Raw genomic sequence first — 25,881 nt, 5'->3', positions numbered from 1 at the left:
TTAAGAAAACGTTACATCAGAGAAAGAGAAGCCTACTCAAAGCATATGCTAACGGTAGTTACTCTATTTGGGGACAGTGTCAGGTTTACCCTCAAGCTTCTTGACAGCCAAAGAAAAGGCGGAAAACACAGAGCTGCCATACTATTTTCACGTTTGATAGAAAGATACAATCACCCTAGTTCATCAGAGTCTTTTCCAGAATGGCCATAAATGTATCTAAATATTTGAAGACCTCCAAAATGTTGTGATAGTTTAGAAAGCAACGTCTTAAATTAGCTCCCTTTAATTTAAGGGACTTAATCTGTCTCAATAACAAGAAGGCATCAAAGGTCTCCTTAAAGGGAGAAGAAACTGAAAATGAAAGACTGAGTCCCCTCCAGAGTTCAGTCCTGGGACCCCATCTCCTGTTTATCTACACTCACCACCTGGGTAATCTAATCCAGTCTCCTGGCTTTGAATACCACCTAGAAACTGAAAATAGATTTATACAGCTTCAACCTGTCCCCCCAACTACAGAGTCCTATGTCCCACTGCCTACCTACTATCCCCATCTGAAAGTCTACTGGGAATGTCCCCTCTCTGCGAATCCGGCCCTCCTCCAGTCTTTCCTATCTCGGTAAACCACCACTTTATCCTTCTCTCTCCCTTTCAACCCACATCAGCAAATAAGCAAATCCTGCCATACCTACCTTCAAAATATATCCAGAATTTAACTTCTTTGCACCACCTCCATCCCTACCACCTGTCTGAATCACCCCCATCTCTTACGTAGATTACTGCGATAACCTGACAGATCTCTCTGCTTCCTCTTCTTTTTTTTAATGAAACATCACAAGTGTGGACAAGAAGAGTTAATAGGGTAATAGACCCCAATATGCCCAACATACTTCTCCACTTCCACGCCTGCTCCCCTAGAACCTATTCCTCACACAGCACTCAGAATGATCCACTTAAACGTTAAATGAGGTCATGTTGCTCCTCCACGCTCTCCAATGGCTTCCCATCTCAATCAGGGTAAAAGCCAGTCCTTACTCTGAACTAAATGGTCCTACATGACCTGACCTCCTGTGATCTCTCATCTCTCACTTTGTTCCTCCAGATGACTTCACTCCAGCCTGGGATGCCCCCTAAGCTCACTTTGACATAATCTTGAGCACAGTGCCCAGCACACTGCCCGGTAGGCAGTCACTATTACTGGCTTTTTACCCCCTTTACAAAAGGTTTTAATTCTTGATGTCATTTAATCCCCATCATAATCCTGGAAGTTATTAGGTAAGGTGGCTACTAATATTCAGAGAGGTCATGTAATTAGACAGCAGAAACAGGATTTATAGCCTGACCTAACTTCAAAGACAATTCACTTTCCCCACTGCAGTTCACATTCTAGCTGTCAGGATCACACAGCGGTTAAAAACACAGGCTCTGGCATCAGACCACAGGAACTTGTAACTCATCTTTACCAGTTATTATGCAACTGCAGTACAGAAAAGAAATCATGTCGATCTTACTTCAAATGATTGCAGTTTCAATTACCCAAAAATGCTACTCCTCCAGTTCAAGAATAGAAAGCATTCTGCCTTTCTTACTGTCCGAAAAGAGGTTCTCCTTGCTGGAACACTTCCATCTTCTTTGTGTTCACGCCCTCAAGACAAAACTTAATATTCAGAGAACTCGATACAGCTCACCTACTGAGGAAATCTCAAACCTATTCCATTCCCAACATTTCCTTCAGATATGTGCGAACATTTCTTGAAAGATGTAACGTGTACAAAACCAAATGTCCCTTGTTGTAATTATCAGCCACAGGCTTAGCAGTTCTTATACCCAGATTTAAATCTCCCATAATGCTTTATATTACGGAATATAAAACATAGCAATCATATTTACATGAAGAGAATATCTTAAGTGATACCCTTAACTTTGGGCTTAGCCAGGTGATTTCCTTTGGCCAATGAAAGGTGAGTAGAAATGACATGCCACTTCTAAACAGAAGCTTTATGAGACACCAAGGGGATCCATTTTTATTTTCCTTCTGCCGGAAGAACAGCCATGATGAAAGTTGCTCCTTCATCTGGGATCCTGAAATTAGTACGACACATAAAGCAGAGACACAGCTGACCAGAAGCTGAAAGGTCAGGTAGGTATGAAATTACCCTTTTTTTTTTTATAAATTTATTTATTTTATTTATTTTTATTTTTGGCTGTGTTGGGTCTTCCTTCCTGTGCGTGGGCTTTCTCTAGTTGCGGCGAGCGGGGGCTACCCTTTGTTGAGGTGTGTGGGCTTCTCATTGCAGTGGCTTCTCTTGTTGCGGAGCACGGACTCTAGGCACATGGGCTTCAGTAGTTGTGGCACACGGGCTCAGTAGTTGTGGCTCGTGGGCTCTAGAGCGTAGGTTCAGTAGTTGTGGTGCACGGGCTCAGTTGCTCTGCGGCATGTGGGATCTTCCCGGACCAGGGCTCGAACCTGTAACCCCTGCATTGGCAGGTGGATTCTTAACCTCTGCACCACCAGGGAAGTCCTGAAATTATCCTTTATTATTATAAACCATTGAGATTTGTCTGTTAACTCAGCATAACCTAACAAAAGTTGACTTATATGAGAAACAAGGTACTCCATTTCTTAAGGTCTTACTTCTTACTGGCCTCTGAGCTAGTCATAGGATTAACTGATTAGTAATTTTTCCACAAACAAGATACTCTGATGTCATAAATCCTAGGTTTGCTTACTCCTCTTTACTATGTTTTGCTTACTCAGGTAAAAATATGCTGAGCAGAACAAAATTAACACAGGAGAAATGTTAGTGCACATGATACAACCTGGACTCAGGGCATCTGTGTTTTAAAAAAGTTAAAGCAGAGGGTAGTGGTGATTAGGGAAGAACAAAACCCATTGGTAGCCCAGAAAGTTCACAGCTAGGTCACAGGCTAAAAAGTAGTAGAAAATATCAGTGAAAAGTTCTACATTTTCACATAAACTAAACTAAACTAAATCTGGCTCTCCAGCCTAGTTTGGTAAATATTTTTCCCAAAACACTGATTTTCTGCCTTTTTGGACTCTCACAAGCACTTGCTGCAATACCATCCCTGAGGCAATGACAAAATAAACAGATACACTGTTCCTGTTTACCTTTTTCTTAGAACTGAAAAACTCCAATCTGAGTTCAACAAATTCAAAGGTAATAAATAAATACAGGAAAACTGATCCACATAAACACATACTGCTGCAAAAGGTTTTACAAAACAAGTTTATAAACTAAGATTATAACTTAGTCACAAAAAAAAAAAGCAGAAATTTATTCAACCAATCTCAAAGACACACCAACCACTCCCCAGCCCGCCCCACCCCCCAAAAAGGGCTACAGCAAACAATAAAGGAACGAATGAACAAAGTCCCTTCTTTACAAAAGGCAACATTCTCAGTCCTTTAGGAGATACAAAACATAAAATGAGACACTTGCACTTACGGAATTGAGTGGAAAAGATGTAAATAAATAAAAAGTTGTAAGTATTAATAAATAAATAACAATATATTTTTTTTAAAGAAAAAAAAAAAAGTAACAACATGTGCCTTTAGGCCCTGACATGAAATATTTTGGGGAAAATCTGGCAAAAAAGGCCTGAACTATACACACCCTGACCAAATACCACAATATCAAAATTTGTCCTTGCCCCAAGAAGTAGACTGGATTAACAGACAGTGGCTATGACCTTAAACAAGGAACATCCAAAGTCGCTGTGTCCCTTCCATAAAGATATATGCTAGGTCCGGGCAGCCGAAGAGTGTGGTTAGCAAGATGAAGAAAGATGCACAGATGAGAGCGGCAATTAACCAAAAGTTGATAGAAACTGGAGAAAGAGAAGGCCTCAAAGAGTTGCTGAGAGCTAAATTAATTGAATGTGGCTGGAAGGATCAGTTGAAGGCACACTGTAAAGGTAATTAAAGAAAAAGGACTAGAACACGTTACTGTTGATGACTTGGTGGCTGAAATCACTCCAAAAGGCAGAGCCCTGGTACCTGACAGTGTAAAGAAGGAGCTCCTACAAAGAATAAGAACATTCCTTGCTCAGCATGCCAGCCTTTAAGATTGAATTAGATTGTGTTGTTTTGTGGTTTTATTTCTGAAAGTAAAACTTGCCATAAATTAGGAATTGATTTCCCAAAATAAAATCCTTTTTTGTATGATGGTATAGTTTTCAGTAATGATGTATACAATTGTATTGATATTTTTCCCTAAATGTGTTATTTTAATAAATATCTCATGAATGAAAAAAAAAAAAAATATATGCTGAGGAAGAAAAGTATATTCAATATCCTGCTTAGGTCTTCTTTGTTTAGAAAACCTGGCTGCTTGTTCAGTCTTTTATTACACATCTCCGTAAACAAATTGGGAGAAATTTGGCTCTCTGTATTCCCTGATAAGATGTAGGAAAACTGGGATTGAGAGGACAATGATGTGGGCCAACAATTTTAGCCCAGGAAAGATATTAATAAATATTGGGCCATACATCTGCCCTATGTACCTACCTGGCACTCATTTAGATATTCCCCACAAAGACTTGGCTGTAGACAAATCCACTCCTAGGTCCATACCAACTGCCAAGTACATCAGGCAAACCACTGAGATTACTAAAACCTCCCACTTTTGGTGTATTCTTCAATAAACCATCTTCCAACTGATCCCCCCATAATAAAACTCATGCAAGTGCCCCTTTAATTAAAAAAATTTTTAACTGTTATAAAAGCTTCCATTTGAAAAATTTTTATGAAAGAGATTAAAAAAAAAAATACTTTGGATTCCTTGATTCCAAACATTTAGTTATGAAAATGCACTTATTTCTTACCTTATCAATATATTTACACTTACAAGGATTCATCTTGCACCAGTCGTCTACATCAAAAAATTACAGCCCACAATATACCAAATTCAAGAATTTCCTTTTTTTTTTTTTTTTTTTTTATTTTATTTTATTTGTTTATTTATTTATGGCTGTGTTGGGTCTTCGTTTCTGTGCGAGGGCCCCCTCCAATTGCGGCAAGTGGGGGCCACTCCTCATCGCGGTGCGCGGGCCTCCCGCCATCGCGGCTCCTCTTGCTGCGGAGCACAGGCTCCAGACGCGCAGGCTCAGTAATTGTGGCTCACGGGCCTACTTGCTCCGCGGCATGTGGGATCCTCCCAGACCAAGGCCCGAACCCGTGTCCCCTGCATTGGCAGGCAGACTCTCAACCACTGCGCCACCAGGGAAGCCCAAGAATTTCCTTTTATATAATGAATGTCGGCTCATCTTTCTCAGTTCTATTAAGTTGCAAATTCTGTGAAACTAGTTTACTTTAAAAAATAAGTTACAAAGTTAGCCTCAATGGGGAAAAAAATTTTGCTGGCACAAGAAAAAATTAGTGATGAAATTTGACCTTAACAAATTATTTGATGTGAATACAAAGGCCTCTGGCTTGTGAAGACTGTATTTTAGTTCCTAGCTACTGAATGAGAAGAAAAATGTATCAACTTACCAACAACTGATGCACCTCTTTCTGCAAAAGCCAGGGCATAGGCTCGGCCCAATCCTATTGAAAACAAAAGAAAAAAATCAGAAGGTTGAGCAAATGTTAGCACAATTTTTCTGGTCCACTCAACTCAATCCCTATTGCAAAGTAACTGGTGAACAATTAATTACATTACAAAGGTAGAGCTTTCATTGGTACTGTCAGCCTCTACTTCACCTACTTCTACTTTCAGCGGTTGGAAAGCTTAAAACTGTATTTTCCACCTATTCTACCTACCATTTCCTATCATTCTACCTAGCTTCTAGGATGGATGCTAGATGTGAATTGGGTTCCACCATTAAATGCATTTGCATGAAATGTGGAAGGAGGGAATGAGGCAGAAGCCACCTGTGACTTTTGGATGTTACTGTTGGTTAAGAAGCTGATTTCTTGAGGCTTCCTAGGTATTAAGCAGGTATAGTGGCAGCTTCTAGATCTAGCTCCCTAATTTCTGGATGGCAGCTTCCATTCTCTAGATCCCTGGGGCCAGTGGCTATTTGGGCTGTGGCAGTTCCAATGGTAGCCTCAGAGGTAGTGGCTCCCCTAATGGACCAGTTTTATACTGTTCCATAAGGAATTCCAAGAGGAACTGCCTAAAACCCAACTGCTTAAATTAAGTCCTTTCCTGTTTCAAATATCTAGTGGTTTCTATATCCTGCTCTGAACCTTGACTACATAATCACCACACACAGGAAATATTTAATTCAGACTCAAAGGTATGAGGTGTAAATTTATACATCCAAAAATGGATACGTGCCCATATAAATTTTATAGGCAGAGACTATCTCAGGAAGACTATATAAAAGACTGGCAATTAGTGGTTACCTCTGGGGAACAGAATTATGTAACTAGCAACAAGGGGTGGAAAGCTTACTTCTGCATTGTTTAAATTATTTTAACATGCACACGTTTTTTTGTTTTTTTTGTTTTTCCTTTTTGCATGGAAATTTATTGTGCCCAGTTTTACAGAACATCCCTTACAATTGCCCAGGCCCAGGTCCTTCCCCCCAGGTAAGCCTTTGATAACATTCTCCATGTCTCCCATTGTTACTGGTCAGCAGAAGGGTTTCACTTCTTCTGGTGTGAATGTGGATAATCTGAATTTCCCTGAGCAGGTTGGACACCTGAGGGGTGACCAGCACCACCAGCCTCCTGGTGGCCCTGTGGTCCCGCAATGATTGCCCCAGCACCAAGACCCCCTGGCAGTAGACGTCATTTGTAGCCAGCGTGACAAACGCCTGGTCAGACACCGGCATGGTTTGAGGCCCAGCGCGCCGTGGGCACCGGGTGGCCAAGTGCGCCTGGGCGCGGGGTCGGCCTCGAGCAGGGCCTGGCGGAGGCGTCGTCTCCAGGCGACCCGCGCGGAGTTCCAGGCCTGCGGCGCTCCGGCAGCCTCTGCCCGGGCCGGCGCCCCTGCCCTGCGCCCACCACGCGTCCCCGGCGCCCCAGCGCCTCGGCCCGGCCGGCGGGGCTGCGCTCCGGAACCCCGGCCCCGCCCCCGCTCTGCCGCCCCGGGCGCCCGTCCACGCGGCCGCCGCAGCCCCGCGCCAGGCCGGCGCCGCCTCGTGCCCCTGACGCCCCGTCACACGTTTTTTAAAATGTAATTGATAAATTTAATTGGTAGTTTAAATTTAATTTGAATTAACAGATAAACAAGTAAACAAATATTGAGATGGCTAAATTATCAGGCTCTTCTAAAAAGAACCCAAACTATAAAGTTTTCCAAAACTAAAAGATCACCAAATAATTTATTTTAAAATTTAATCCACTCTGAATGGATGAGAGAGAACCCACCCAATATAATAACTCAAATCTCCTCATATTTTATCAGATCTAGGCTGAAGCACTTGCTCTAAACATGAGGTTTTCAGAGAAATCAAATACTCATAACCAGAACCCAAAAAAAAAAAAAAAAAGGTAAAGTAGAAAATCATCAGATGAAAGGAATGGGGTATGTCTCTCGTAGAGATTGATCTAAGTTAATCAGAGAATTATCTCAAAACCAAGCTATACAATTCTCTGAAAAGACATGTCAGTAATCTACTTTTACCATAAAGGCCCATGCAAACTGTACACAAATCTGTATATAAAGTTAAAAGTGACATTCTCCTCCCTGTTTCCCTGTAATACCACTCGTCCATTAACAGGTTCGTTAAGTGTCCTCCAACGTTTTTATATCTGTGCTTACATAAACATTATTTAAATACTTTATGTGTCTTAGTCTGTCTCTCCAACTAAACTAGAAGGTCCTTGTAGGTTGAGATTATGTCGTTCTTTTACATTTTCCACAATGCCCAGCACATCTTTACAGTCAAAATGCACAAAAAGTTAAAGCCAAGAGCCTCTATTTTCTCTTAATCCTCTTTTAAATCCTGTCTTAACTTTCTCCCACACCTAAGTTCATTGTCAACCGTCCTCTCTCCCCCATTTCTCTTCTGACCTTAACTTCTTTAGCACTGTCAAATATCAGTTGATTCTTTTCTCACAGTGCTTGTTCAGTGCTCTCTTCAGTGGGTTAGACTTCTCTACTTCAAGTTGACAGAGCCTCTGAGATTAGCTTCCTGGACTATTTCACCTTCTAGCTTTACCAATCAAAGGAAGTCAAATGACTTCGAAACCTCTCCTGACTCCAGAATCTCCAACTACTCACACACTTCTCCCTATCTCCAGATCTACAGCTTGCTATTTTATAACCATCTCAAATTCACAATGGCCAGACTCCCTTCTTCCACGGCCCACCTCCACCACTCTCACAACTACATCCCCAGCAACTACTAAAATCAGCTAATAAATACGAATTCCCGTTATACCACCCATCATGGCAAAATTGTTTACCTTAATCCTAGACAATTCTAAACCTCTCCTTCCAGGTCTCCCATTAAACTATTCAATATTCCAAGCTAAACAACAGCACCTGAATAGTGCAAAGATATTTCTATTCATCTCTAGAACATGCGTGGGTTGGAGTCAGACTAATTCCCAGACACAGGCCTGGCAGGCATTCACGGACACCCTCCTGGGATGTTTAGCAGTGCCTCAATTCTACAGATATGTATCCTTAAATGAGAACCCCAAGACCTCAAGGACAACAGTCTTCATGATAGGACTGGAATTAGATCTCAATCTCTCTTTCATAACGATGGCCCAGTGTAGACCTAATGACAGTCTCAACTTTACCACAAAATTATATCTGCCCCAGATCAGTATTCAAATCTAATGGCTAGTAATTGTATCATAATCCAGGCTCTTTAAAATACGGATCAGTTCATGAACAGGAGGTGCTAAATTCAGAACTGTCTAGTCACAACCCATTAATACTTCACAAAATCAATTTAGTGGGTTGTAATCTGCATTTACTTAATGAAACAGAATAGAAACGTTCAAAGTGCACTGCATTTACTATGTACCGTGTCATGAGCTTGTTTCAAATATGGTGTGTGTGTGTGTGTGTATACCAGGTCCTGGTATAAAATGTATTTCATACTGTGAATCACTCACTGTCAAAAGAGGTTTAAAACATGAGTGCTTTACTTAATTATTTCCATCAAAAGCAAAGTGTAAACAAAATGTTTTCCCAAAAACATAATCATTTTAGAATAAATATAGCTATGGATATAAAACATTTGGCCACCAATTAATACTAAAGATATTTTCTGAAAGGAAGCATGTGAATCCATTTTATAAATGGAGACATGAAAATACGTATGAATTAACTGTCAGAATTCCACTGTTTGTGACTTTTAATATATAATTCATATTAATTCTGCATTAGGTCCATTCTAGGTATAAGGCACTACCAGTGGGTAATCAAAGGCCCGTAAGGTCAAGATCCCTGCACTCGGAGATTACAGAGATCCTGGACAGGTGGGAAATAGTGTAAAACCTCACTGCAAAGCATCCGTGTGGGTATGAGTGGTTTGTCTTAAATTTTGTCCTTTAAAAATAGGGTTATTTGGGGACTTCCCTGGTGGTGCAGTGGTTAAGAATCCGTCTGCCAATGCAGGGGACACGGGTTCGAGCCCTGGTCCGGGAAGATCCTATATGCCATGGAGCAACTAAATCTGCGCGCCTAGAGCCCGGCTCTGCGACAAGAGAAGCCACCGCAATGAGAGGCCCGCGCACCGCAACAAAGACCTGATGCAGCCATAAATAAATAAATAGAAATAAAAATAGGGTTATTTCACATAACCAATCTCCACTTGGCTTCTGAAATACAGGAAGATCTGGCCCACTTCAGAAAGGCCTCTGCTCTCCAGTTCCTACTGCCCCCACCCCACTCTCATTTTATTCCTCTATCGCCTGCCTGAGTCCTGCAGGCATTGGAGTTTGCAATCCGCTTGATAAACACACAAAGTCCAAAAAGGAGGACTCTTATCAGATGCCTTTTTTAAAAGAAGGCCCTCTCAAGAACTTAAAATCATCCGACAGAGGGAAAGATGACTGACTTTTCAAAGGCAAGGGACTGACATCTCTACTCCTGCGGGGGTGATTCCAGCCCCCAGACGGCTTTTCCGCCACGTTTAAAACACTTGACAGAGGCCTAGGGAGTCTATTAACAGGAAGAGTCGCAATCGATACGCACAGACGGGCGTCGGGATGAATTATGCCTAGCTTTGCAACCCGCAGCCGAGCCGGGCCTCTCTCCTCTCAAGCCCTGAAGCCTTGAGAAGCTCCCACAGGGTTGGGGGCGGGTGGAGAAGTGGGCTGCACCAGGAGTTTCTGGCTCCCCACTCTAGGCTGGCCAGCCCCTCCTCACCATCCTCAGCCGATTAGGCGCCCGGAGAACAATCGTTGTCCGTCCTCCCACCCTCAACCCCACCGAGTCCAGTCGCTCGCTCCCCAAGCCGCCCCGCCACCGCTGCCCGCAGCCCACATGCTGAGATCGCAGCTACAGCTGCGTGCGGATCCCGGACCGCTGGAGGACGCCGGCCCTCTAGCCTTCGCGTACTCACCTCCCCCCGCGCCGGTGACCAGTACCACCCGCCCGTCGAACCTCAACGGCGAGGCCATAAGTCCAGCCTGCAGCGACACACATACACTAGCAGAACTACTGGAGTTCAGACTGCGGGACAAGGAGGACAGGAGGACAGGAGGACAGGCTGGGGCAGGACGGCAATGACCTGCCAGTTTCTGCGGAGGAGAGAGACGCCGGAGTTTTCCAAGTGCGCCTGCGCAGCGATCCCTTGGAACTCTGGGAAATGTAGTCCAGCATGCCTCCAGTCGCGGCGAGAGCCTGCCCAAGAGGCTTGGCTTGAAAGGGCCAGTTCTGCGGCCGGAAGTAACGGGAGCTGCTGGGACCTGTGTAGTAAAATGATTGACTTCCCTAACTTCATTCATACTTTCATCCATCGTTTTGTCATTCACTCAACAAGCGTTTTCTGGATTTAGGCGAGGATGCAGCCCCTATCCTTAAGTAGCTTTCAGAAATAGCAAGGGGTAAAAAAGATTTCTTAGAATGTAATCCTTGGACCTCTTGGATGGAAACCACCTGGAAAAATGCAGAGTCCTGGGACCCCAGGCTGACCTCCTAAATGGAACTGTTACCAAACTGGTCAACTGGACCCTCACTAAAGTCCTAGCCAGGCGCCGACACCCAGGGAGGTTCTTTTTCCGCTCAGATTCGCACAGCCAATAATGAAACCTATGCTGAGACTGGAACAGCACAAGCTTTAATTAATGGCCAAAGAATGGAGAAGCGCAAATTTAGTTCGCAAATCAACTTCACAACCCAATTGGGACAGAGACACCATATGTTTAGGAGGGCCGAGGTAAAAGGGAGGGAATTGGAAAGAGTGGGAGGCATACTCACGTCTTATCTGAGAACAGGGTTGTGGTTTGGACACAGAACTGATGCAACACTCTTTTTCAGTCCTTGTATGGGCTTTTCCAGTTGTTGTCAAGGCGATCATCACCTGTCATGGTGCTGGTGGATGGGCCCTTTAGCATGCTAACGTATTACAATGAGCGTATAATGAGGATCAAGGTCTACTGGAAGTCAAATCTTCTGTCATCTTGGGTCTAGTTGTTCTAACCAGTCCTTGCTTTTCTCTTTGCAGCTTCCTCCTGAACTTAGATAAGAACAACTGGTTTCCATTCGAGGGAGGGGCAGGGGTATGATTCTGGGGCAACAGCCTTGGTAACAGAATCTCAGGGGACAAAAAAATGTCAACAGGTGCTCCTAAATGATTTTTGCTTTTGTATGGTGAGTACAGTCAAATGATGTAGGTTTTCTCAATTTTGACACTATTGAAATTGGGGGTCAATAATTTTTTTGTTATGTGGGGTTGTTCAGTGCATTGTAAGATGTCTAGAAACATCCCTGACCCCTACCCACTAGATGCCAGTAGCACCCCACCCCAAGTCACAAAAATCAAAATTGCCTCCAAACATTGCCAAATGTCCTCAGTTGGGGTGGGGTGGGGATAACCCCTGAATGAGAACAACTAGTTTATACTAAGATAAACTAAGCCTCAGAAGTAACATTTTTGGAAACATAATTTTACTAGAATAAATAAACTTTAATGTTTATTTTCCAAGGTGAAAATAATGCTTTCTAAATAGTTACTAAATAGCTTCAGTGGTGTCCAATTTTCAAGCGTGAAATTTCATTTTGGGTATTGTCATGCACTTTAACACAACTGAATTGAACATATGAATCCTCATGTGGTGTCTCATAAGTCAATATCTTAGGCAAAGAGGAATCTGAAACTTTCTGAATAATGGCTATGCTTGGTTTCTGATTAAGTCTCCATTTGTTCACACTCTCAATATACTATCTCTGTCCATAAGACATAGTGATGATATGGGCTTCCCTAGTGGCACAGTGGTTAAGAATCTGCACGCCAATGCAGGGGACACGGGTTCAAAACCTGGTCCGGGAAGATCCCACAGGATGTGGAGTAACTAGGCCCGTGCGCCAAACTACTGATCCTGCACTCTAGAGCCCACGAGCCACAACTACTGAGCCCACGTGCCGCAACTACTGAAGCCCTGGCACCTAGAGCCCGTGTTCCACAACAAGAGAAGCCACCACAATGAGAAGCCCGTGCATTGCAACAAAGAGTAGCCCCCACTCGCCGCAACTAGAGAAAGCCCACGTGCAGCAATGAAGACCCAATGCAGCCAAAAATAAAATAAATTTTTAAAAATAATAAATTAAAAAAAGACAGTGATGATAAATACAAAAAGAGAATTATAAAGCTAGGATCAAACAAAAATCTTTGTATTTCCAGAGAGAAACCCAAAGCAGAGAATGGGGCTATACTCACAGACCTATCCTCACAACTTACTGGAATCCAAGTGCAGAAGCAGGAAAATATACCTGGAAGGTAAAGGTGATAAAGAAGATTGGGGCTCAGCTCTCTGAGAAGTCATCAGTTAGTGTCCTTCTGTTTATAAAAAAAAATTTTTTTAATAGCCATCCTGAAATTCTGCCTGGGGTTCAGTTGATATATAGAAAGAAACTTCCTCCATGAATGTCGGACATTCCTTATGAGATCATTTTACTTCCTCCTGAAGTTTATCCTTTAGAAAAGAGCTTCCCAGATGAGGTTTCATGAATGGGTTACAGATGTGCATGAAATATTGATATCCTTAACCCTTAGTGTGGCTGTGGAGAACAGAATGGCTAGAACCCCCTGGCTGATCTCTGGCCTGTGACCATTCTTATCTAGAGTTTACCCTTGAACAACATGAGTTTGAACTGTGCAGGACCACTTATGGGTGAATTTTTTTTCAATAGTAAATGCTACAGTACTACAAGATCTGAGGTTGGTTGAATCCATGGTGTGGCACCATGGATATGAAGGACCAACTATAAATTATATGAGGACTTTCAACTGCACAGAGGGTCAGCGCCCCAACCCCTGTGCTGTTCAAGGGGTTGTTCAACCCCTGTGTTGTTCAGCGCCCCAACCCCTGTGTACTTCTGTCAGAATACTGCAGGAATATTTTATATATGTGATGCGATTTGAAAATATTTAGGAGTTAAAGTATTAGTACTTCTTACAAGAATCTTCATTAGCTTGCTAGGGCTGCCATAACAAATACCACAGACTACTGGCTTAAAAAACCGAAATTTATTTTCTCACAGTTGGAGAGGTTGGAAGTTTAAGATCAAGGTGTCAATTGGTTTGGTTTCTTTTGAGGCCTCTCCTAATGACTGCAGATGGCTGCCTTTCACTGTGTCTTCACATGGTCTTTTCTTGCAGCAGATACCCTGGTGTCCCTTTGTACGTCCAAATTTCCTCTTCTTACATGACACCAGTTAGATTGGATTAGGGCCCACTCTAACAGCCTCATTTTAACTTAATCTTCATTGTAAAGGCCCTATCTCTAAATACACTCACATTTTCTGGTCCTAGGGGTCAGGGTTTCAACAGAAGAATTTTGAGGGAACACAATGCAGCACCAACAGAGATTACTGTTGATAAACTCTTACTATTTTACTTGAAAATATCTTCATTTCACCCTCAGTATTAAATGATAATTCAGTTGGATATAAAACTGTCAATCATAAACTATGATCAAGTGGGATTTATTCCAGGGATGCAAGGATTTTTCAATATCCTCAAATCAATCAATGTGATACAATACATTAACAAATTGGAGAATAAAAACCATATGATCATCTCAGAAAAGCATAAAAGCAGAAAAATCTTTTGATAAAATTCAACATCCATTCATGATAAAAACACTTCAGAAAGGGAGAAAAAAGGGAACACACCTCAACATAATAAAGGTCATATATGACAAACCCACAGCTAACATCATACTCAATGGTGAAAAGCTGAAAGCATTTCCTCTAAGATCAGGAAGAAGACAAGTATGACCATTCTCACCACTTTTACTGAACATAGTTTTGGAAGTCCTAGCCACAGCAATCAGAGAAGAAAAAGAAATAAAAGGAATCCAAATTGGAAAAGAAGAAGTAAAACTGTCACTGTTTGCAGATGGGATGATGCTCTACGTAGAACATCCTAAAGACACTGCCAGAAAACTACTAGAGCTCATCAATGAATTTGGTAAAGTTGCTGGACACAAAACACATACACTGAAATCTGTTGCATTTCTATACACTGAAAACAAAATATCAGAAAGAGAAATTAAGGAAACAATCCCATTTACCATCACATCAAAAAGAAATACAGAGAAATAAACCTAAGGAGACAAAAGACCTGTACTCTGAAAACTATAAGATGCTGATGAAAGAAATTAAAGACCCCACAAACAGATGGAAAGATATACTCTGTTCTTGGATTGGAAGAATCAATATTGTTAAAATGACCATACTACCCAAGACAATCTATAGGTTCAATGCAATCCCTATCAAATTACCAATGGCATTTTTTCACAGAACTAGAACAAAACATTTCACAATTTGTACGGAGACACAAAAGACCCCGAATAGCCAAAACAATCCTGAGAAAGAATGGAGTTGGAGGAATCATCCTCCCCGACCTCAGACCACACTACAAAGCTACAGTAATCAAAACAATAAGGTACTGGCACAAAAACAGACATACAGATCAATGGAACAGGATAGAAAGCCCAGAAATAAACCCATGCATTTATGGTCAATTAATCTATGACAAAGGAGGCAAGAATACACATTGGAGAAAAGACAGTCTCTTCAGTAAGTGGTACTGGGAAAACTGGTCATGTAAAAGAATGAAATTAGAACATTCTCTGACACCATTACAAAAATAAACTCAAAATGGATCAAAGACCTAAATGAAAGACTGGATACTATAAAACTCCTAGAGGAAAACATAGGCAGAACACTCTTTGACATAAATCACAGCAATACTTTTTTGGATCTGTCTCCTAGAGTAATGGAAACAAAAACAGAAATAAACAAATTAAACTTAAAAGTTTTTGCACAACAAAGGAAACCATAAACAAAATGAAAAGACAGCCTACAGACTGGGAGAAAACATTTGCAAAGGATGCTACTGACACGGGATTCATTTCCAAAATATATAAGCAGCTCATACAGCTCAATATCAAAAAAAACAAACAACCCAAACAAAAAATGGGAAGAAGACCCATATGGATATTTCTCCAAAGATGACATACAGATGGCCAACAGGCACATGAAAAGATGCTCAATATTGATAATTATTAGGGAAATGCAAATCAAAACTACAATGAGGGGCTTCCCTGGTGGCACAGTGGTTGAGAATCTGCCTGCCTATGCAGGGGACACGGGTTTGAGCCCCGGTCTGGGAAGATCCCATATGCCGCGGAGCAACTAGGCCCGTGAGCCACAATTACTGAGCCTGCGCGTCTGGAGCCTGTGCTCCGCAACAAGAGAGGCCGCGATAATGAGAGGCCTGCGCACCACGATGAAGAGTGGCCCCCGCTTGCCGCAACTAGAGAAAGCCCTTGCACAGAAACGAAGACCCAACACACCCATAAAAATAATAAATAAATAAATTTAAAAAAAAAAAAAACAAAAAAAAAAAAACAAAAAAACTACAATGAGGTATCACCTTACACCGGTCAGAATGGCCATCATTAAAAAGTCTACAAATAATAAATACTGGAGTGGGTGTGGAGAAAAAGGAACCCTCCTACACTGTTGGTGGGAATGTAAACTGGTGCAGCCACTGTGGAAAACAGTATAGAGATTCCTTAAAAAAATAAAAGTTGAGTTACCGTATGATCCTGCAATCCTACTCCTGGGCATATATCTGAAGAAAACTCTAATTCAAAAATATACATGTACCCCAATGTTCACAGCAGGACTATTTACAATAGCTAAGACATGGAAACAACCCAAATGTCCATCAATGGATAACTGGATAAAGAAGGCATGGTATATTTATATACAATGGAATATTACTCAACCAAAAAAGGAATGAAATAATGCCATTTGCAGCAACATGGATGGACCTAGAGAATATCATATTAAGTGAAGTAAGTCAGTCAGAGAAAGACAATTATCATATGATATGACTTATATGTGGAATCTAAAAAAATGATAAAAATGAACTTATTTACAAAACAGAAATAGACCCACAGACATAGAAAGCAAACTTATGGTTACCAAACGGGATAGCAGGGGGCATGGGGGGAAGATAAATTAGGAGGTTGGGATTAACATATACACAATACTATATATAAAATAGATACACAATGAGGACCTACTGTATAGCACAGGGAACTATATTCAATATCTTGTAACAACCTATAATGGAAAAGAATCTGAAAAAGAATAAATATATATACATATGTATAACTGAATCACTTTGCTGTACATCTGAAACTAACACAACATTGTAAATTAACTATACTTCAATTTTTTAAAATTGTTAAAAAATGTCAGCTGGTGTTATATAAAGTCTAGCGTATTATATATTATGCTAGATAATATGAATATTATGCATATTATACTATATTAAAAACTTTAAATTATCTTTCACATATACATATATATTTAACATATGCTGAATATACATATTTAAATATACCCTAGAATATAGTATATATAAAATATTATATATATACATATGAATATATATATACATTCATATGTGTGCATGTGTATGTGTGTGTGTGTGTGTGTGTGTGTGTGTGTATATATATATATGCATATATATACATATATATATATATATATATATACGCATATATATTCCAGCATATAGTTTTAAATGGCCAGGCATTTGAAGAAACAAGACAATGTGAACAAAATCCATGAGAAATCAAAGGTTATAAAACAGACACCAAGGGCTTCCAGATAATAGAGTTACTGACCATAGATTTCAAAATAATTATTCTTATTTGGTTCAAGGTAATAAAAAATGATTGAAAATTTAAGCCATGAATGGAAAATTTTAAATGATCTAATGGATTTTTAAAAATAATAATAAAAATATAATGACTAGATTAAGAATTTCAAAAATGTATTTACTATCAAATTACACATGATAGAATTAGTGACCTGAGATAGGTCAGATAAAATACGTGAAATAAGCACATGGAAAAAATAAAAACATGAAATACTGGAAAAAACTTAAAGGTCAAAGAGATGTGTAAGAATTCCAAAGTAGAGAAGAGAGAACATGAAGAAAAGGCAATATTTGAGTAAATAATGACTGACAATTAACCAAAACTGATGAAAAATATATAAAGCATCTAATTTTAGAATATTCAGGTAAGATAAATACAAACAAAACTAAACCTGACTACATAATGGTAAAATTACAGAATATTGAAGAAAAGATGAAATCTTCTAGGTAGCCAGAAAGAAAATGTTCAAATGAACAAAAGTTTAATTTATGTTTGGTTTTTTATTTCTCTATTTTTTCCAGTTTTCCAATTATTGAGAAATAATTGACATACATCATAGTATATAACTTTATGGTCTACAGCAGGATGGTTTGATTTTTTGATTTGCATATACTGTGAAGCAATTACCACAATAGGCTCAGCTCACATATAGATACAATAAAAAGAAAAAATAAGCAAAAAGGAAAAAAATGTTTCTCCTTGTTACGAGAACTCTCAGGGTTTACTCTCTTAATAACTTACCTATACAACACACAGCAGTGCTAGCTGTAGTCATCAAGTTGTACATTACATCCCTAATATTTATTTATCTAATAACTAGAAGTTTGTACCTTTTAACCACCTTCCTCCAATTGCTCTTCCCCCCACCCTCAGCCTCTGGTAACCACAAGTCTGATCTCTTTTTCTATGAGTTTGACTTTTTTTTTTTAGATTCCACATATAAGTGAGATGACACAGTATTTGTCATTCTCTGTCTGATTTATTTCACTTAGCATAATGCCTTTAAGGTCCATACATTGTCAGAAATAGTAGAATTTCCTCATTTTTCTGACTGAATAATATTCCATTTTGTGTATAGATACCACAACTTCTTTACTCATTTTATCTATCAATGTACACTTAGGTTGTTTCCATCTCTTGGCTATTGTAAATAATGCTGCTACGAATATGGGAGGGCAGATATCTTTTGAGTTAGAGTTTTCATTTTCTTTGTATATATTCCCAGAAGTATTAGAATTGCTGGGTAATATGGTAATCCATTTTTAATTTTTTGAGGATCCTCCATATTGCTTTGCAGTGGCTGTACCAATTTACAATCCCACCAAACCCATTCTCCTCATCCATACCAGCATTTGTTATCTCTTGTCTTTTTTATAATGGCCATTCTAACAAGTGCGAGGTGATGTCTCATTGCAGTTTTTTTTTTTTTTTTAATGAAGAGATTTTTTTTTTTTAATTTTATTTATTTTATTTATTTATTTATTTTTGGCTGTGTTGGGTCTTCGTTTCTGTGCAAGGGCTTTCTCTAGTTGCGGCGAGCGGGGGCCACTCTTCATCGCGGTGCGCGGGCCTCTCACTGTCGCGGCCTCTCTCGTTGCGGAGCACAGGCTCCAGACGCGCAGGCTCAGTAGTTGTGGCTCACGGGCTTAGTTGCTCTGCGGCATGTGGGATCTTCCCAGACCAGGGCTCGAACCCGTGTCCCCTGCATTGGCAGGCAGACTCTCAACCACTGCGCCACCAGGGAAGCCCCTCATTGCAGTTTTAATGCATTTCCTTAGTTACTAGTAATGTTGAGCATTTTTTCCATGTGCCTGTTGGTCTCTCTTATATCTTCTTTGAAGAAATGTCTATGCAGGTTCTTTGCCCATTTTTTCATTGTTTGGTTTTTTTGCTGCTGATTTGTGTAAGTTCTTTATATATTTTGGATATTAATCTCTGATCAGTTATAGGGTTTCATATATTTTTCCCATTCCATAGGTTGTCTTTTCACTTCGTTGATTGTTTCTTTTGCTGTGCAGAAGCTTTTTAGCTTGATGTAGTCCCACTTGTTTATTTTTGATTTTGTTGCTTGTGCTTTAAGTATCATATCTAAAAAATTACTACCAAGACCCATGTCAAGGAGCTTTATTCCAGGGATGGGGGGGAGGTGAAGTCAAGATGGCAGAGTAGGAGGATGCAGAGTTCACATCTCCTCACAATTAGGGCACCTACCAGGCTCTGGTGGGGGACCTTGGACACCTAAGGGGACGGGAGGAACCCCTGCACAACCAGGTAGGACGTTGGGGGTTGGGAAGAGGGAAGCAAAAGTGGAGGCAGCATGGGACTGGTGCTCCTGAGGGGAGGCTGGGGGAGGGGAGGGGTTCCAACGCCCAGAGGGGCCCACTCACCACTAGGGGATCAGCGGGGACAGGGAGATACCTTCGGGGGATCAGAGGGGAATGTGGCCAGCATTTCCCCCACTTGCTCGGGCCCCAGCAAGCCTGCTGGGATCCCAGGCCTGAACCTCCACCCTCTGGGGCCCCCTCCAGTCACGCATGTCCTGTGGGCATGGGAGGGAGGGGGGGAGCAGAAGTAGAGGCGAGAGAGAACCAGTACCCCAAGGGGCAGGTGGGGGAGGGGAGGGGTTCCCATGTTCGGAGGGGCCCACTCATGGTGAAGGGATCAGTGGGGACGGGGAGAGAACTTCGGGGATCAGGGAATCAGAGGGGAATGCAGCCAGCATTTTCCTGACCTGCTCGGGCCCCGGCAAGCCTGCTGGGGTCCCAGGCCTGAACCTCCACCCTCCAGGGCCCCCTCCAGCCACACTGAGCCTAGGCCCAGCTGCCCCTGCCTAAGCCCCGCCCCCCCCATCTAACCCGCAAAGGCCTTTTCTGGCATTTTTTTTTTTTTTTTTTTTTTGCTGTTGTGGTTCTGTTTTGCCTTCTTGTTGTTGTTTCATTTATATTATTATTTTTTCTAATATATTTTTTATTTTTCTAACTTTATTTTATTTTTTATTCTTTGTTACTCTTCTGCTCCTTTTAGTTTGTTGCCTTCTTTTTTTTTTGCTGCACCCTGCAGCTTGCAGGATCTTGGTTCCCAGGACAAGGGTCAGGCCTGAGATCCTGTGGTGGGAGTGCTGAGTCCAAACAGCTGGACTAACAAAGAACTTCAGACCCCAGGGAATATTAATTGGTGTGAGGACTCCCAGAGGTCCTCATTCTGGCACCAAGACCTGGCTCTACACAACTGTCAGCATTGGACTGCGAACTCCAGTGTCGGATGCCTCAGGCCAAACAACCAGTAAGACAGGAACACAGCCCCACCCATCAAAAAAAGTGAGATGACAAAAAAATATGTTACAGAAGAAGGAGCAAGGTAAAAACCTAAAAGACCAAATAAATCAAGAGGAAATAGGCAACCTACCTGAAAAAGAATTCAGAGTAATATTAGTAAAGATGATCCAAAATCTCAGAAATAGAATGGAGGCATGGATTGAGAAAATACAAGAAATGTTTAACAAGGACCTAGAAGAACTAAAGAACAAACAGTGATGAACAACACAATAACTGAAATGAAAAATACACTAGAAAGAATCAATAGCAGAATAACTGAAACAGAAGAACAAATAAGTGAGTTGGAAGATAGAATGGTGGAAATAACTGCTGAGGAGCAAAGTAAAGAAAAAAGAATGAAAAGAAATGAGGACAGTCTCAGAGACATCTGGGACAACATTAAATGAACCAACATTTAAATTATAGGGGTCCCAGAAGAAGAAGAGAAAGAGAAAGGGTCTGAGAAAATATTTGAAGAGATTATAGTTGAAAACTTCCCTAACATGGCAAAGGAAATATCCACCCAAGTCCAGGAAGCACAGAGAGTCCCATACAGGATAAACCCAAGGAGAGGGGGGAGGAGAGAAGATGGCGGAAGAGTAAGACGCGGAGATCACCTTCCTTCCCACAGATACAGTAGAAATACATCTACACGTGGAACTGCTCCTACAGAACACCCACTGAACGCTGGCAGAAAACGTCCGACCTCCAAAAAGGCAAGAAACTCCCCCCGTACTTGGGTAGGGCAAAAGAGAAAAAAGAAATAACAGAGACAAAAGAATAGGGACGGCACCTGCGCCAGTGGGAGGGAGCTGTGAAGGAGGAAAGATTTCCACGCACTAGGAAGCCCCTTCGCGGGCAGAGACTGCGAGTGGCAGAGGGGGGAAGCTTCGGAGCCACGGAGGAGAGCGCAGCCACAGGGGTGCGGAGGGCAAAGCGGAGAGGCTCCCGCACGGAGGAGCGGTGCCGACCAGCACTCACCAGCCCGAGAGGCTTGTCTGCTCCCTCGCCGGGGCGGGCGGGGGCTGGGAGCTGAGGCTCGGGCTTCAGTCGGATCGCAGGGAGAGGACTGGAATTGGCGGCGTGAACACAGCCTGAAGGGGTTAGCGCACCACAGCTAGCCGGGAGGGAGTCCGAGAAAAAGTCTGCAGCTGCCGAAGAGGCAAGAGACTTTTTCTTCCCTCTTTGTTTCCTGGTGCGCGAGGAGAGGGGATTCAGAGCGCCGCCTAAACGAACTTCAGAGACGGGCGCGAGCCGCAGCTAACAGCGCGGATCCCACAGAAACAGGGGCGCAGAGGAAAAAGCGGAGAGACTCCCCGCACAGAGGCTCGGCGCCGAGCAGCGCTCACCAGCCCGAGAGGCTTGTCTGCTCCCCCGCCGGGGCGGGCGGGGGCTGGGAGCTGAGGCTCGGGCTTCGGTCGGATCGCAGGGAGAGGACTGGGGTTGGCGGCGTGAACACAGCCTGAAGGGTTTAGCGCACCACAGCTGGCTGGGAGGGAGACCGGGAAAAAGTCTGCAGCTGCCGAAGAGGCAAGAGGCTTTTTCTTGCCTCTTTGTTTCGCTGCGCGCAAGGAGAGGGGATTCAGAGCGCCGCCTAAACGAACTCCAGAGAAAGGCGCGAGCCGCGGCGATCAGCGCGGACCCCAGAGACAGGCGTGAGACGCTGGGGCTGCTGCTGCCGCCTCCAAAAAGCCTGTGTGTGAGCACAGGTCACTCTCCACACCGCCCCTCCCGGGAGCCGGTGCAGCCCGCCACTGCCAGGGTCCCGTGATCCCCGGACAAATTCCCCGGGAGAACGCACTGCGCGCCTCAGGCTGGTGCAACGTCACGCCGGCCTCTGACGCCGCAGGCTCGCCCCGCCTCCTCCGTACCCCTCCCTCCCCGCGGCCTGAGTGAGCCAGCGCCCCCGAAGCAGCTGCTCCTTTAACCCCGTTCTGTCTGGGCGGGGAATAGACGCCCTCAGGTGACCTACACGCAGAGGCGGGTCCAAATCCAAAGCTGAACCCCAGGAGCTGTGTGAACAGGGAAGAGAAGGGGAAATCTCTCCCAGCAGCCTCAGAAGTAGCGGATTAAAACTCCACAAACAACTTGATGTGCCTGCATCTGCTGAATACCTGAATAGACAACGAATCATCCCAAATTCAGGAGGTGGACTTTGGGAGCAGGATATATTAATTTTTCCCCTGTTCCTTTTTTTTTGTGTGTGTGAGTGTATATGTATATGCTTCTGGGTGAGATTTTGTCTGTATAGCTTTGCTTTACAATAGCTTTATTTTGCTTCACTATATTATAGCCTCTTTCTTTCTTTCTTTCTTTCTTTCTTTCTTTCTTTCTTTCTTTCTTTCTTTCTTCCTTTCCTTCCTTCCTTCCTCCCTCCCTCCCTCCCTCCCTCCCTCCCTCCTTTCTTTCTTTCTTTCTTTCTTTCTTTCTTTCTTTCTTTCTTTCTTTCTTTCTTTCTTTTTTCTTTCTTTCTTTCTATTTTTTCTCCCTTTTACTCTGAGCCGTGTGGACGAAAGGCTCTTGGTGCTCCAGCCAGGCATCAGGGCCGTGCCTCTGAGGTGGGAGAGCCAACTTCAGGACACTGGTCCACAAGAGACCTCCCAGCTCCACGTAATACCAAACGGTAAAAATCTCTCAGAGATCTCCATCTCAACATCAAGACCCAGCATCACTCAATGACCAGCAAGCTACAGTGCTGAACACCCTATGCCAAACAACTAGCAAGACAGGAACACAGCCCCATCCATTAGCAGAGAGGCTGCCTAAAATCATAATAAGGCCACAGACACCCCAAAATACACCACCAGACGTGGATGTGCCCACCAGAAAGACAAGATCCAGCCTCATCCACCAGAGCTCAGGCACTAGTTCCCTACACCAGGAAGCCTACACAACCCACTGAACCAAACTTAGCCACTGGGGACAGATACCAAAAACAACGGGAACTACAAACCTGCAGTCTGTGAAAAGGAGACCCCAAACACAGTAAGATAAGCAAAATGAGACGACAAAAAAACACACAGCAGATGAAGGAGCAGGGTCAAAGCACACTAGACTTAACAAATGAAGAGGAAATAGGTAGTCTACCTGAAAAAGAATTCAGAATAATGATAGTAAGGATGATCCAAAATCTTGGCAATAGAATAGACAAAATGCAAGAAACATTTAACAAGGACGTAGAAGAACTAAAGAGGAACCAAGCAATGATGAAAAACACAATAAATGAAATTAAAAATACTCTAGATGGGATCAATAGCAGAATAACTGAGGCAGAAGAAAGGATAAGTGACCTGGAAGATAAAATGGTGGAAATAACTACTACAGAGCAGGATAAAGAAAAAAGAATGAAAAGAACTGAGGACAGTCTCAGAGACCTCTGGGACAACATTAAACGCACCAACATTCGAATTATAGGGGTCCCAGAAGAAGAAGAGAAAGAGAAAGGGTCTGAGAAAATATTTGAAGAGATTATAGTTGAAAACTTCCCTAGTATGGGAAAGGAAATAGTTAATCAAGTCCTGGAAGCACAGAGAGTCCCATACAGGATAAACCCAAGGAGAAACACGCCAAGACACATATTAATCAAACTGTCAAAAATTAAATATAAGGAAAACATATTAAAGGCAGCAAGGGAAAAAAAACAAATAACACACAAGGGAATCCCCATAAGGTTAACATCTGATCTTTCAGCAGAAACTCTGCAAGCCAGAAGGGAGTGGCAGGATATACTTAAAGTGATGAAGGAGAAAAACCTACAACCAAGATTACTCTACCCAGCAAGGATCTCATTCAGATTCGATGGAGAAATTAAAACCTTTACAGACAAGCAAAAGCTGAGAGAGTTCAGCACCACCAAACCAGCTTTACAACAAATGCTAAAGGAACTTCTCTAGGCAAGAAACACAAGAGAAGGAAAACACCTACAATAACAAACCAAAAACATTTAAGAAAATGGGAATAGGAACATACATATCGATAATTACCTTGAATGTAAATGGATTAAATGCTCCCACCAAAAGACACAGGCTGGCTGAATGGATACAAAAACAAGACCCATATATATGCTGTCTACAAGAGACCCACTTCAGACCTAGAGACACATACAGACTGAAAGTGAGGGGATGGAAAAAGATATTCCATGCAAATGGAAATCAAAAGAAAGCTGGAGTAGCAATTCTCATATCAGACAAAATAGACTTTAAAATAAAGACTATTACAAGAGACAAAGAAGGACACTATATAATGATCAAGGGATTGATCCAAGAGGAAGCTATAACAATTGTAAATATTTATGCACCCAACATAGGAGCACCTCAATACATAAGGCAAATACTAACAGCCATAAAAGGGGAAATCGACAGCAACACAATCATAGTAGGGGACTTTAACACCCCACTTTCACCAATGGACAGATCATCCAAAATGAAAATAAATAAGGAAACACAAGCTTTAAATGATACATTAAACAAGATGGACTTAATTGATATTTATAGGACATTCTACCCAAAAACAACAGAATACACATTTTTCTCAAGTGCTCATGGAACATTCTCCAGGATAGATCATATCTTGGGTCACAAATCAAGCCTTGGTAAATTTAAGAAAATTGAAATTGTATCAAGTATCTTTTCCGACCACAACGCTATGAGACTAGATATCAATTACAGGAAAAGATCTGTAAAAAATACAAACACATGGAGGCTACACAATACACTACTTAATAACGAAGTGATTACTGAAGTAATCAAAGGGGAAATCAAAAAATACCTAGAAACAAATGACAATGGAGATACGACGACCCAAAACCTATGGGACACAGCAAAAGCAGTGCTAAGAGGGAAGTTTATAGCAATACAAGCCTACCTCAAGAAACAGGAAACATCTCGAATAAACAACCTAACCTTGCACCTGAAGCAATTAGAGAAAGAAGAACAAAAAAACCCCAAAGCCAGCAGAAGGAAAGAAATTATAAAGATCAGGTCAGAAATAAATGAAAAAGAAATGAAGGAAACAATAGCAAAAATCAATGAAACTAAAAGCTGGTTCTTTGAGAAGATAAACAAAATTGATAAACCATTAGCCAGACTCATCAAGAGAAAAAGGGAGAAGACTCAAATCAATAGAATTAGAAATGAAAAAGGAGAAGTAACCACTGACACTGCAGAAATACAAAAGATCATGAGAGATTACTACAAGCAACTCTATGCCAATAAAATGGACAACCTGGAA

The 25,881-nt window shown here is 42.0% G+C and overlaps 1 protein-coding gene and 1 pseudogene across 1 annotated transcript in view; one reads left to right on the top strand and one right to left on the bottom strand.

The window, feature by feature from the left end:
• The window catches only part of HSD17B4 (hydroxysteroid 17-beta dehydrogenase 4), a 90,091-nt gene extending 79,382 nt beyond the window's left edge, over positions 1-10,709 (bottom strand). Inside the window, exons 1-2 of the mRNA XM_068535763.1 lie at positions 10,495-10,709; positions 5,510-5,563 (exon numbers count right to left, since the gene is read on the bottom strand). Coding sequence (XP_068391864.1) covers positions 5,510-5,563; positions 10,495-10,552 — 112 coding nt within the window. The 5' untranslated portion in view covers positions 10,553-10,709. The remainder of the gene's footprint in view (positions 1-5,509; positions 5,564-10,494) is intronic.
• LOC137757567 (transcription and mRNA export factor ENY2 pseudogene) lies at positions 3,776-4,170 on the top strand (annotated as a pseudogene).
• Positions 10,710-25,881: the final 15,172 nt, after the last annotated feature.

The sequence above is a fragment of the Eschrichtius robustus genome, chromosome 2, assembly GCF_028021215.1.
Source record: "Eschrichtius robustus isolate mEscRob2 chromosome 2, mEscRob2.pri, whole genome shotgun sequence".
Lineage (NCBI taxonomy): Eukaryota > Metazoa > Chordata > Mammalia > Artiodactyla > Eschrichtiidae > Eschrichtius > Eschrichtius robustus.
The sequence above is the reverse complement of the archived record's forward strand: the minus strand, read 5'-3'. Positions and strand labels throughout refer to the sequence as shown.